We start from the raw sequence: 12,892 nt of genomic DNA, 5'->3' as shown, positions 1-12,892 counted from the left end.
CAAATCAAAAGCAAACAAATTTCTTGCTCATTGTATTGAATACTACTTTATATCTCAATTCCGTGGAATTAAAATACACACAAAATTTCTCTTATCCAGCCGAGTGCACAAAAATGTTGTTGTTGTTTTTTAAGCAGTAACAAGCGAATACCGATATTAAATGAAAGTTGCTGTACCTCTTCGCCTGTGTCACCCTCAGCCTTGAGATCTGCATGCTTGCCTGGGCTGCGAACCACCGTGGGAACCATGGCGTCATAGTTACTGGTTTCTGCCGGGTTGGAGTCCTCTAGGATCTGCAGAGAGTCAGTCAACAATCAGTAGAACCAGGCAATGGGATGTTACTCTGTGTTTTACATGAAGCAAACTACTGCACAACCACAAATTTTCTTGTGCATGAAACTTTCGTGAATTTCATAAGGATTCAAGATTCACTTAACCCGTTGAGGACGGTTTGATTTTGCTACAACACGCATTTCCCATAGACCATCGCCAGAGTATACTCGGGACTCATCCTCGACAGGTAAAAGTAAAATGCACACAAAAGTTTTTTGTCTACTCAATGCATTGAATTCCAGTAGCAATCACATAAGTTTTGTGTCACGAAAAAGGCCGTCAGCGCCAATTCACAAAAGTTTCTGGTTTTACAGCACAATGTACATGTTGTATATGCACGCACGTACACACACACACACACACACACACATGTGTCATTGGCACATTTATCTTTTCCTTTCATGGATGACTGAATAATTGATGACAAATAACTTTGATAATACTTTAATATCAATATTAGTAATGACGATGCAAATAATAATAATCACCTCTTTAATATACATCCCTGATCAATCACATCACAGCTTTTAAAGTGTCCGACATCATATCATTACACATTCACTGTAATGAAACCCTGAACCTACACTGCACTCGCAGCATGCTCTCAGCAGCAGTCTAGCCAAGCTGCTACATTCAAGCATACAGTCATAGCAATAAATTCAAGTATACCAACAAACAAAGAGGCAGTTTTGTTACAAAATCAATAAACTCCTCCTAGCATATCGTGGTACAAAACACTGAGAAGACATTTGGTTTGATATAATATATGTCTTTACCACTAGGGGTGACAACATTGAATATTACTCTCATTAAATTATATATTACTGAATCAGCAAAAGATTATGTGGCATATGAGCAAAGGGATGTGATGTCATGTGTGATAAGATCATGTTGTCATGTGATTGACAGGGTGGTCACCTGACCAGCAAATGTGGCTGAGTAGTGTCATGATTGCAAGAGCACGATATCATCACACAAGAGGCCAAAACTGTTACTTGTTACAGGATATCATGTCGTTGTATAGATCTTCACCGCGGACTCAATTTGACTTTTATTACATACATCTGTAGAGTGAAAAGTAGACCAACAGAAAATTTTCATTACAGCTAAAACGGATAACACATCAAAATCCACCTACGAACAACAATACCTTACAAAAGCTGCTTCCAAGTCACTTTTTGTGACCAGTATTGCAATACAATCTGCTATGCACGTTTGACTGAACTTGCATAATTCTTGAGACATCCATCTAAAATGACAGCAATTACTCTAAAAAAAAAAAAAAAAAAAAAAAAAAAAAATCACTGAACATTGATTAAATAAGTTAGGTGTGAGTCCCCCATAGCATAAATATTACAAAGTACACTGTAGGTCTTAGGAAGAATTTTGGACAACAAATGCCTTGTTTAGGTCAACTGGAAATTCTCTATACAGCAGCTGTGAACCATGGCTAATCAATCAATGGTAGTTTTGGTGATCATATGAACAAAAATACATGTAAGTATGACAATTTCATGAACTTCTGTCTGGTATGAGAAATTTGACAAAACAGTCTGAAATTGACGATATTAATGTTAATAGCACTGGAGGAATGAACCTCAATCCATATGTGTACATATGATTAGAATTTGACGATAAAAGAAATTTCCATGATTAATTTTCATGCACATAAATGTTTGATGATAAAGATTGCATTGAATCAGCAGAGTTGGATTATACACTGCACAGTCAGTCTGAAAGGAACATTGTTTTATTGTAATATTTCAAAGACAAAGCATACTGTGATCATGACAACAAAACGATTGCCCTTCAAGTTGCAATCACATGTCAATGATAATGACAATGGATGTGATGACGCTTATCACTGATGAATTATGACAATGCTTTTTGTAATCTGTCAAGGGTATGTGGCTAGTCAGTGATTTGTGTGGAGTGTTTATACATGAATGTATGGAAGCTTGCTGTGACATTAATGTAGAGTATGAAATCAGATTCTACATACCATACCATCTTCGGTATCACCATGTTCATGCATCGTCTTTGGAACAAAGAATGCAAAACCCACAAACATGTGTCTCTAAAAATATCCTCTTTTAATACTACCTAAATACTACTATAGCCCAGGAAGAAATATACATTCTATAGATTTGCATAGTCATATAAACTGACATGACTCCATGGAACAGGTTTAGGAGACTCAACTCTCTTGCTTGCATTTACAACGGTAGCTTACATATTGCTCAATATGTAAGCTTTAGTCTGCATAACTGCATGACAGATCGTGTATGCCAACAAACATCAAATTGTGAATGTGAGCTGATACATATGTGAAAAGGACTTCAACCACACAATCTAATTACAATGTACCTTTGTGTCTAGAGGGGCTTTTTAGGATGGTGCCCCTGAATAATTTGCAGAGAGTGTAGCATAACCTTTAATGCATCTAAACCTCCTCCAGCTGCTCTTCTGCCGGTAGCAACTAATATACATTCTGTTTTACTTGTTCTCCCACTTGAAAGGTCAAAGGTCATGATACATGTAGGTCTGTAAATGGTTCTGTAGCTGGCATCACTATCCACCATATTTTTGGGATCAATACAAATAGAGCTTGTAGGTGACACACATCTATGAACAAAAAAAAAAATCCAAATTTGTTCACACTAATGCAAATTATCAAGAAATAAATTGCCTTCTTCAACAGGGAGAGTTACGTGTACTGTAAAAGTGGATATTTTTGCACAACTAATTTTTTTTTCTGCGCTCGGTCAGGTAAGAGTTTCACTTGTCTTTCATTCCGCAGAATCAAGACATCAACTACTGGAACATATGGCAAGCAAAAATATTTGTGTGCTTTTGTTTTTGCACTAGATTCTGGTTGCGCGGGTTGCACGAAAATTTCAACACCACAAAAAATGTCCACTTTTACTGTAGATTTGCAAGCAGCACTGGGTGTCACAGTAATGCCCTCTTCTTGCTCCAAGAGGAAGCACTGAGGAGTCAAGGAACTATTAATCACGTAGAGCCTACTTATCTTGTGCAACACATTTTGAATATCTCCTTCCTATTAACAAGTTTGATACAGTTGTATCTTTTTCCACTTCCTCATGTTCTACCATTGTACGTCTTCCCTTCACTGAGTCAACATTGACGAGACCATACAGAGAGATAATATACAAGTATGATGACAGACTGAAATATATCCAGATTCTCAATTGAATGATTCTTTGTTTGCCTACAATATGGTTTAGCCTTTTCATTCTTCAATAACCTTCTTTACAGAGACAGTTACTTCACAAATTTTGCAACACACACCCAAATGTTCTATACAGCAATGTGTAGGATGAAGAGTCTTACATTTCTTGATTTTTTTTAGGTTATTGTTAGAATACCAATTGTAAAAGTAGAAATTTTCACACATTTTGCACAATCAGAAACCAGTGCGAAAATAAAAACATGTACATATTTTTGCACGTCGATGTTCCACTCATAAATGTCTTGATTCCGTGGACATAAAAAAACGCCCATGAAATTCATCTCACCCAACCGAGCGTGAAAAATTATGCGAACCCCCCCCCCCCCCCCCCCCCCCCATTTTTACAGTTTTGGGCTTATTGAAACATAGACAAACTTCCTGTCAATTTGACTTAAACACACTGTACCATTATCCCAACTTTCCTACTGAAAACGAGGAGAAAACAGCCAAATTCGAAAAGGAAGAAGAGGTGGATAACTCACCCATCCCGTAGCTTCAAACATCTTGATGTCCAGAGGGTCCCCGGCCAGCTCTCCGTTGATGAAGGTCAGCGAGTGGCAGGTGGCCATGGTGGACACGAATGGACCGATGGGGATCGACTTGGGGTCAGCTATCATGGGGCCAAAACTGACCACAGAAAGAACAAGAGAAAAGCAATCGTTGATACCTACTTGCAAAGTTCAGCTGGAAAAAGAAATCAAAATAATATCATTATTCAAGCGTGTATGTAGGAGTTACAGTTTCTTATCTTTGTGATGTAGATGTACATTTCAAACAGGTCATCTGATGTTATCAATAATCCCTCTTGGCATTTTTTTTTAGTTCAACACTCAGAGCAGAAATAAAATTCTTACTTAATTTGAATATGAAAAATACTGATTTGAGTTTCAAAATAGTACCATTATCAATGTTATCTAAAACAATGTTCCTACATTATTTGACATCATATTTGATATCATCTTTATGAAGATATTGCAAAAATGAGAGAAGTTTTTTGAGAGACAAAAAGGTCTTGTCATCCCAAGGACAATATGATCGATTAACAAATTGTGAGTCTGGGGAAAGTCATGGCAAAACTCGACATACCCTCCTTCTGAGGTCTCCTGCACCCCTAGCAGGTCCAATCCATCCTCGGTGAGGGTCCCAGTCTACCAAAGGGGTGAAGAGAATACAAAGAGACAAGTTAAGGTCTGGGTTCATGAGGAAGACACACACATAAACCTAGGACTAGTGCCAACTATCAAAGTAATATCTAGAACATCAAAAGGAAATCAAAATCCTAGGCACTTCGTCTGCACAGCACCCTCGACATCAATAGACATCAATACAAATATCAACACTAACACCAATACCAATACCAAAATCAACATCAACATAAATACCAATATCAAAATCAACATCAATACCAATACCAATACCAAAATCAACATCAACACTTATACCAATACCAAAATCAACATAAATACCAATACCAACATATTAAAGTACCAATACCAAAATAAACGTCAATACCAATATCAATACAAAAAACAACATCAATACTACTACCAATACCAATACCAATACCAATTTTAATATCAACATCAATAATATGAAGTGATTACAGCCTTTCTGCTTTGCCCAGTTTGCAACTGACCTTGTCAAAGCAGAGTATGTCCAAGGCTCCACACAGGTTGATACGTTGGGGGCTGATGCAGAAAATGCCCCTCCTCTTGAGCCGGAGCTGGGCGTACACCATGCCGATGGTCAGGGCAGCGGGCAGGGCAGGGGGGACGGCAATCGTGATGATGTCCAGAGATTTCAGAACGATCTCCTTCACGGCAGTCTGTGGATTTCATGGGGGGAAGGTAAAGGTGGTAGTCGATAGGGGCAAGAAAAAAATGATTCCATAGACACCTATGTGATAGCGTGATCCTCCGGTATAGTCATATGTGGTTGAGTAATTCACCAATTTAGTTTATGTTATCAAAATGGCCCTTCTGGTTCACTATTTTGTTTTTCAGACCCATACTTGCTGGCATGAGTGAAAGGCAATTATCATCTAACAACATGGTAGTTTCATGAAGAGGTAGTACATATCAAAAGTCCTATTAAAGTGAAATGCCTCTCGCCTTCATCATACATGAAATTGCAGCAATAGAAGAACAATGATATCAATTTGCTGTGATATGGCCCCATGCAATAAACACTGTGTCAAAAGTTCCAGATTTGGCATGATTTGATTTGATTTGATTCTGTGTACGGAAATGCTTTACAAATCCATCAATTTTCAGCAATATCACCAAACATTATATACATGTATTAAGGTACCACACAGTATGGTTATTTTGTACAATTTCAATAGTTTTTATTACACATTATACATCTGTACTATATAACATGTGCTACATGTATCTGTTTTTATACAGAACAGTTGGTAACAATAACCAAAAACTTGACTCTTTGATAACGAATAATACGTAACAGATCTATACAACATTTAAATTCACTTGACCCCTCATTTCCTTCAGGTTGGCACATGATTTGAACAGCAGACTCTCTGAAAAAGACTTTGCCCTGTTTGAAATTTCATGTCATGACAAGTATATATCTTTATTTGAGAACAAGTCCATTGTTTTCAGTCATAAAATTTCCATGTGTCTGATACACTAAATTCACACTTCAAGCCACCATGCAGACTTCCTACTATTCTGCACTTATTGCTGTAGGTAAAATTGTTCTGTATTTTCCCCTGGCCTTCTCAAATATTCACTGATCAAACTACCAGGTTTAGTTCATAATTGAACCCCTTTACTGCTCGAGGTATCTGACACTACCAGGTATTCTAAAGAACATTCAAGCCACCAACGAACCTAGTCTACAGCAAGCAATTAACCTCCTAACATAAGTCAGATGTTTGAAGTCTTTCTACATATTAAACCCAAAATACTCATATATACTGTACATACCTCATCTAATGCTAGCACCACCACAGTGTATGCGAAACCAATAAAAGCTGGATGAAAGGGGGGAAAAAAGATAAATTCAGATTACACACAGTAAAGAACCTGTGGTCAATGCTTGAAAAAATAAATAAACAACGAGGCAAGGACTGGACATGAAATGGTCTTTGTGCTTGCTTGACCTTTCCATGCCTATTGACAACAGAGAGAAAATGTAAATGTAATAGCCTAGACTTAATCAACACTTGTGTGCAGATGAAATAATAATGACCTCTTTTGACCAGTGACTTATTAGGAGTGTCATTCAAGCCTTCTCTTTTTGACAAACATACCAAAACAAGCCCAGCGGAATAAGGGTCAATGAACTCGATCAGACCAGTGATTTATCAAGATCAATCTGACAGGCTGGTTTACAATGCATTCCAATGCATTCCACTCACTAATAAGCTCCTCGTCTAGTGTGTTATCACTCCAGTGACCCTGTGTGGAAATGGAATGCCACACATCAACAAGCTGGCATAAGATTTTATTCAAGAATATTCTTATGGAAAGCACAAAAGTTTGTGAATTTGTGTCTCTGCTGAAAGGAAACACCAGATTTTAATTTTTTTTTTTCAATCAAGATAAAGTAGTTCTGGACTGGAAATGCCCTCAAAGGGGGAAAGAAGACTCACCAAAGCCTGCCAAAATGGCGACAAAGAGGAGCGAGTCTCTGAAGAGCTTGATTTCAGTGGGCATGGGGTACAGGATGGAGCGAACCATGTTTCCTTTGGCGGTGGAGAAACCTAGCATGACAGAAAAGGGGGAAATAAAGGCAAATACATCACGGTGGAGTTACAATGTACACACAGTCATCTCCAACTTTCAAATCTTGTCTACACAGACTTTAATTTCGGATGGGACTGACCTCTATCTCAATAACATCTATAAAGTCATTAGGACTATACTGTTAATCACATACAGAATACAACATAAAACATTTCTAGCTTGACAGCTAACACAGTATTCAAGCTTCATTTTTCATTTTCAATTGCTGTTTTGATTATGTTCAAAGATACATTTAATATGTTAATTTTGGATATCTCAAAACCGTCAGGGATTCAAGAGTTGCCATATCCATATTCTGATTCAACACCCTCAAAACTGATTAAAATCATCATATCTTTTTAACTCTTCACCAGCTAAATGGAAATATTCAGGAATTCAAATTTTTGGTGGCCATCTTGAATATCTCAAAATCCTCAAGAAAGCAAAAGTTGCATCATCCGGATTCAGATTCAGCACCCTCAAAATACAGTCAAACTTCATTTTTGTGTCCATTTTTCACTATTTACAAGGAAATATACAGAAACTTCAGATTGTGGTGGCCATTTTGGCAGCCATCTTGAATATCTCAAAACACTCAAGGGTGTAAGAGTTTTTTTTTTCATTAATCTTTATTTCTATTCTTTATTCATGTAATAAAAAAAAAATCATCTTGAAGAGCTGCATCATCCAGATTTGGATTCAACACCCTTGAAATAGGGTAAAACCATCAAAAAAAAAAAATATTGTGAGGACGGTAAAACAAGGTTAGGCCCAAAATGTGACTTTCAGCGTGTTTCTACAGAGAATCCGATAGACCTAGCATTTGCAAGCGCGTAATCAAACAGTGCACTAACGCGGAACCGGGTTGTTTCTACAGAAAGCGCATAATCGGATTGAATCCGATTCTCCACCTGAATGCAGGTGTGACCGGATGTCTGGAAAGTTGGCTGGTGCATTGTGGGCCTGGGTCAAGGTCAAGCATCTACTGATGATGCGGATGCGATCACCGATTGAACGAAACTGAGCACAGGGCCTGCCTAGCTAGCCTAGCCCTGGGCCGGCGCGGCCGGCCCGGCCTAGTGTGGGTACAAGTTTCACCACGACCGGCTGCTGGACGAATTTGTTTTCATCTAACTTAACGTTAGGGCTCCTACTCTAACGTTCGTTCCAACGTTTATATGGATTAGAAACTAGTTTTGTTTTCTACCAATTCTTTGGTTCGTCAATTTTTCACGGATCTTAAGGTTGGATTTTTATAACTGGATTATATCACATGTGACGAGACAACAGCAGTTCACAGAGACACAGCTTCTGTCGCGTCTGACTGAGTTCTGTAAGTTCTATCATCAATTCTAACTAGTTTCTAGAGTAGAAGTAGAACCTCCTACTCAACTGTTGGGCTAGGCCCAACGTTAGGCATATTTCTAGTCTAACATTTAACGCTAACAAGTTAAGATAAAAAATGATTAGATTAGGGCCTAGCAGTTACACGTTTTGGCCTACTGCGACTGGATACTATCTTACTACTACTACAAGTTAGCTCTAATGTTAGACTATTCATGTTAGTGATTTCCACATTTCTACTTGTCATTAGGCCTAACGTTAGATTCTAACATTAGGCCTAAACAGTTACTTTTACTAACGTTTCTAAAGGGGCCCTGAAATCCAATTTTATTTGAAAACATCACTTTTGGGAATATAAGGGTGGTTCTAAAACGTTCCATATTATAGGCTCTATTTTTATTATATTGATTAGAAATGGCTTAAAGTCAATCTACAACTAGTTTGGAAGGTGTTTTTTTTTATAGTTTTGTTAAATATTTCAGTAGACGTACTTTACTACTGCATTACATACTGTCTTTACCAATGACTGACAGATGAGGAATAATATTGATTAGAAATGTCTTAAAGTAGATCTAACGTTAGAACTTAAACGTGTTAGTTTGGAAGGTGTTTTCTTCTTTTTTTTGTGGGCGTTCCCAAGTAGAGTCTAACGTTAATCTGGAGAATAAAAAGAAAAAGTCGTTAAAAATAAATAGAATGTTTCTAACGTTAGAATAGATATCCGTTTCACCACAAAAGTGCTATTGAGAACTTGAGGGTATTTTAAATCAACACAAATCAACATGCATTTGAATTTCAGGGCCCCTTTAAATTAGGCCCTAGACCTAGTGCTAGAGAACCACTGAGTCTAACTTAACAAGTTAAAACGTTCAGTATAGTCTATTAACTGTTAGAGTCTTAAAAACAAACGACCTAACGTTACAATTAAAAGGATCGACTGTGTGTCATTGGATTTATAAGTATTTAGAACAAAGGCCTATTAAACGTGAGGGCTAACGTTGACTGTTTGTGTTAACTGTGCTAGACCTCTTTCTTCGGGCAGGTAGGATTTAATTCGGGTAGAAACTCGGGTTTATGGAACATTAAAGAACTGTTAGTTATATTCCAAGTCAACGTTAGATTTTAGAACAGAAGTAGCTGTTGTTAGGATGCCTAACAAAACAGTTAACGGCTAACGTTAGATAGCGTTGATTCTAACGTACGGTAAAGTTTGTTAGGTAGAACCTCTAGGCACCTTGCCTCTACCTAAATCTAACGTTAACTAGGTCTAGACATATTCTAACGTTACACCCCAAGTGGACTCACTTTTTCCACTTTTGGATTGACAAAATGTGCTTCAATTATGTTTTGATACTCAGTAAATGAATGTTTGAATTTCCTTTCATTTTCGGACTAACGAAACGTCGTATTTTTATAGGCCCTACCAAGATCCATATTTCTATTTGATTCTTTGTCGGATTAACAAACTAGACCCTAGTAACGAACCTTTAGAATAACGACAAAAAGTTCGTAAAACAAACCCTTTTAGTTTGCTAATGCTAACGTTAGACTTTGGAGTTTGTCTTTTCCGAACTAAAAAGTATTAACGCTAGGCCTAGAGAATATCTATTTTTAATAGACCCCTACTAGATTCTATGTGCATCTCACACGTATTGTTAGCGCTAGTTAGTATAGTATTGTCACTTAAAATGTAACAAGTTAGTCGTACTCGTAGATCTATAGGTTCTAGTAACGCTAGCTCGAATCTAACGTTAAAAAGTATTAGGCCTAACTATATGAGAACGGTTACTAGATCTAGTGTTAGTTGCCTTGGTTTTAAAATTACAGCGCAACTGTGTAAAAATAACACCCCTGCCCCTGTTCGTGTGTCTTTTCTTTATGTTAAAATTCAGAGTATTTTCTTTACAAGTTTGTCAAATCTGAGGCAAATTGTGACTAGTAACGTTAGAACCTGATACTCGGACATTTTGGAGACACCCAACTAGAGATCTATTCAACGTTAGATAAAATAGCTGCAACATGCATGCACATAAAAGTCATGGCCACATTACCGTACACGTGTATGTCAAACTGGTGATTGTCTTCCGGGTCAGTATCGGATTATTGAACCTGGCGTGTTTCTACAGCGCTGACACTGGAAACTGCCCCGGAAAGAACTACCTCATTAGACGGTTAAGTTAAGCGGAATCAGTATCGGAATCTGCATCGGAAAGAAACCGTTACTGGTGTGTTTCTACAGCCCCCTCTATCGGATACAATCCGATAGACCCGGAATTTGGGGTTCTGTAGAAACACGCTGTTTGGCACCCAGACTACTGTAAAACATGATATATTCGCGGCACGAAATTTTCGCGAATTGGAGCCGACGGCCTTTTTCGTGGCAAAATTTTTTCGTGAATTACCTCTTGCGTTCAATGCATATAGTGTAGCTAAGAAATTTCGCATGCATTTTAATTTCGCGAATCTTGGCGCTCGCAAAATTCGCGAAATTAAAATGCACGCGAACATTTCTCGTTTTACAGATCTATACCATTAATACAAATTCAACTACCCAGGTATCTCACCTGTAAGAACAACCACTGCCTTGACCTTCTCTTCTGCGTAGAACCTGGTCTGGATGACGTGAGTGCCACAAAACAGAGTGTGTCGCTTGTGTTCGTCCATGGAGTACGTCAGCTCTCCGCTCTCAGGGTTGGGCAGTGGTGTCTTCGTGATGGGGACGCTCTCCCCTGGCAGAGGTTAATGAAGTCACAAGAGTCAAATCCTTAGCCCCTTTAGTTATTTTGCGGGACCAACTTTTATTCAAAGTTATGTAGCATTCCATATGAAGGGTATGAACCTGTAAGTATCATGTACATGTTATAAAATCATCTTCCATACCCTGTTTCTTTCCTTCAACTAGCTGTTGATGGTTTGCAGATACAGTCACATTTAATACCTTTATACTCCAACACATATCATGATTTATTGATTGCCTATCAAAAAGGCTCAGGGCTAATTCTCATCAGGCAACAACTAAGAAGAAGTGTGCTACGAGAGTGATATTGTAAGAGTGTAAATTTTTGTGTGAGGCATTTTTTCAGTGATGATTGCCTTCAAGATAAGATTGGCTAAGATGAATTCTCTATGTTTTCATTTCATCACAATCAAAATCTAAAATAAGAAGTATCATATACAACACCCCCCCCCCAAAAAAAAAAAAAATGCATGTTTGTTATTTTCGCACTCGTGTCAAGTGCCATGAAATGCACGGAAATTTCCGAAATGCTAAAATTTACAGTAGTCAAAAGACAGTGACAAGGCAGACACAAGTCACATGATCTAATCCTACCTGTGAGGGAGCTCTCATTGACGATGCAGTTCCCCGCCACCAAGACGGCATCACACGTCATCGTACAGCCACTGGAGGGAATAATGAGGACATCTCCTGGTACCAGCTGGTCCTCCCACACCGTCTCCACTTCTGCTCTCCAAAAACAGAGATAGACAGATAGATAGATAGATAGATAGATAGATAGATTGATAGATAGATAGATAGATAGATAGATTGATAGATAGATAGATAGATAGATGGAGAGACAGAAAGACAGATAGATGGACACAGACAAATAGAGATAGAGATGGATGGAGATACAAATGGAGATAGACAGATATATAGATGGATAGATAGATAGATGAATAGACAAATAGAGGGATAGACAGACAGACAGAAAGATAGATAGACAGATGAACGGATAAATGATAGACAAAGATTGATAGAAAGATAGAGGGAGAGAGGACCAAAAAAAAATCCATCTCTTTTTTGATTAAGAGACTTCTGCAAATTTAGATGGGCTGTACCAGACTCTCATTTCCCTCTCAAACTAAATCAATAATTACATAGTAAACCTTGTTTGACAACACACACAGATGCCTGGATGTGGATGTATACTATATATTTTTTAAATCTCCCAAGGAAAAAGAAAAGTTAAAGCACACCAAAACAAAACTAAATGATTAGACTGTCATGACCTGTAATTCCTATCACATAAGCCATATGCACACACCAAAGGTATAATCTCAATATGAGTAAAATCATTGCTACAATTCTACAAATTTAAGAAAGAAATGCTGCAATGTTAAGTCGTAGGAAAGGTTTGTGAGGAGAATTATGGTATAAACTCTAATCAGACATTCTAATTCAGAAATGACGAAGGGGAAAACAACAAATGAG

The 12,892-nt window shown here is 37.8% G+C and overlaps 1 protein-coding gene across 1 annotated transcript in view; it reads right to left on the bottom strand.

Moving 5' to 3' along the window:
* LOC139712708 (polyamine-transporting ATPase 13A3-like) overlaps nucleotides 1-12,892 on the bottom strand; it is a 56,705-nt gene that overhangs the window by 9,946 nt on the left and 33,867 nt on the right. The window contains exons 9-16 of the mRNA XM_071624511.1: nucleotides 12,011-12,142; nucleotides 11,244-11,408; nucleotides 7,203-7,313; nucleotides 6,535-6,581; nucleotides 5,223-5,411; nucleotides 4,673-4,734; nucleotides 4,069-4,213; nucleotides 177-293 (exon numbers count right to left, since the gene is read on the bottom strand). Of these exons, the coding sequence (XP_071480612.1) occupies nucleotides 177-293; nucleotides 4,069-4,213; nucleotides 4,673-4,734; nucleotides 5,223-5,411; nucleotides 6,535-6,581; nucleotides 7,203-7,313; nucleotides 11,244-11,408; nucleotides 12,011-12,142 (968 nt within the window). The remainder of the gene's footprint in view (nucleotides 1-176; nucleotides 294-4,068; nucleotides 4,214-4,672; nucleotides 4,735-5,222; nucleotides 5,412-6,534; nucleotides 6,582-7,202; nucleotides 7,314-11,243; nucleotides 11,409-12,010; nucleotides 12,143-12,892) is intronic.

The sequence above is a fragment of the Diadema antillarum genome, unplaced genomic scaffold (assembly GCF_040938485.1).
Source record: "Diadema antillarum isolate AM-2024a unplaced genomic scaffold, OU_Dant_1.0 seq00001845_RagTag, whole genome shotgun sequence".
Lineage (NCBI taxonomy): Eukaryota > Metazoa > Echinodermata > Echinoidea > Diadematoida > Diadematidae > Diadema > Diadema antillarum.
This window is presented reverse-complemented; position numbering and strand designations above follow the sequence as displayed.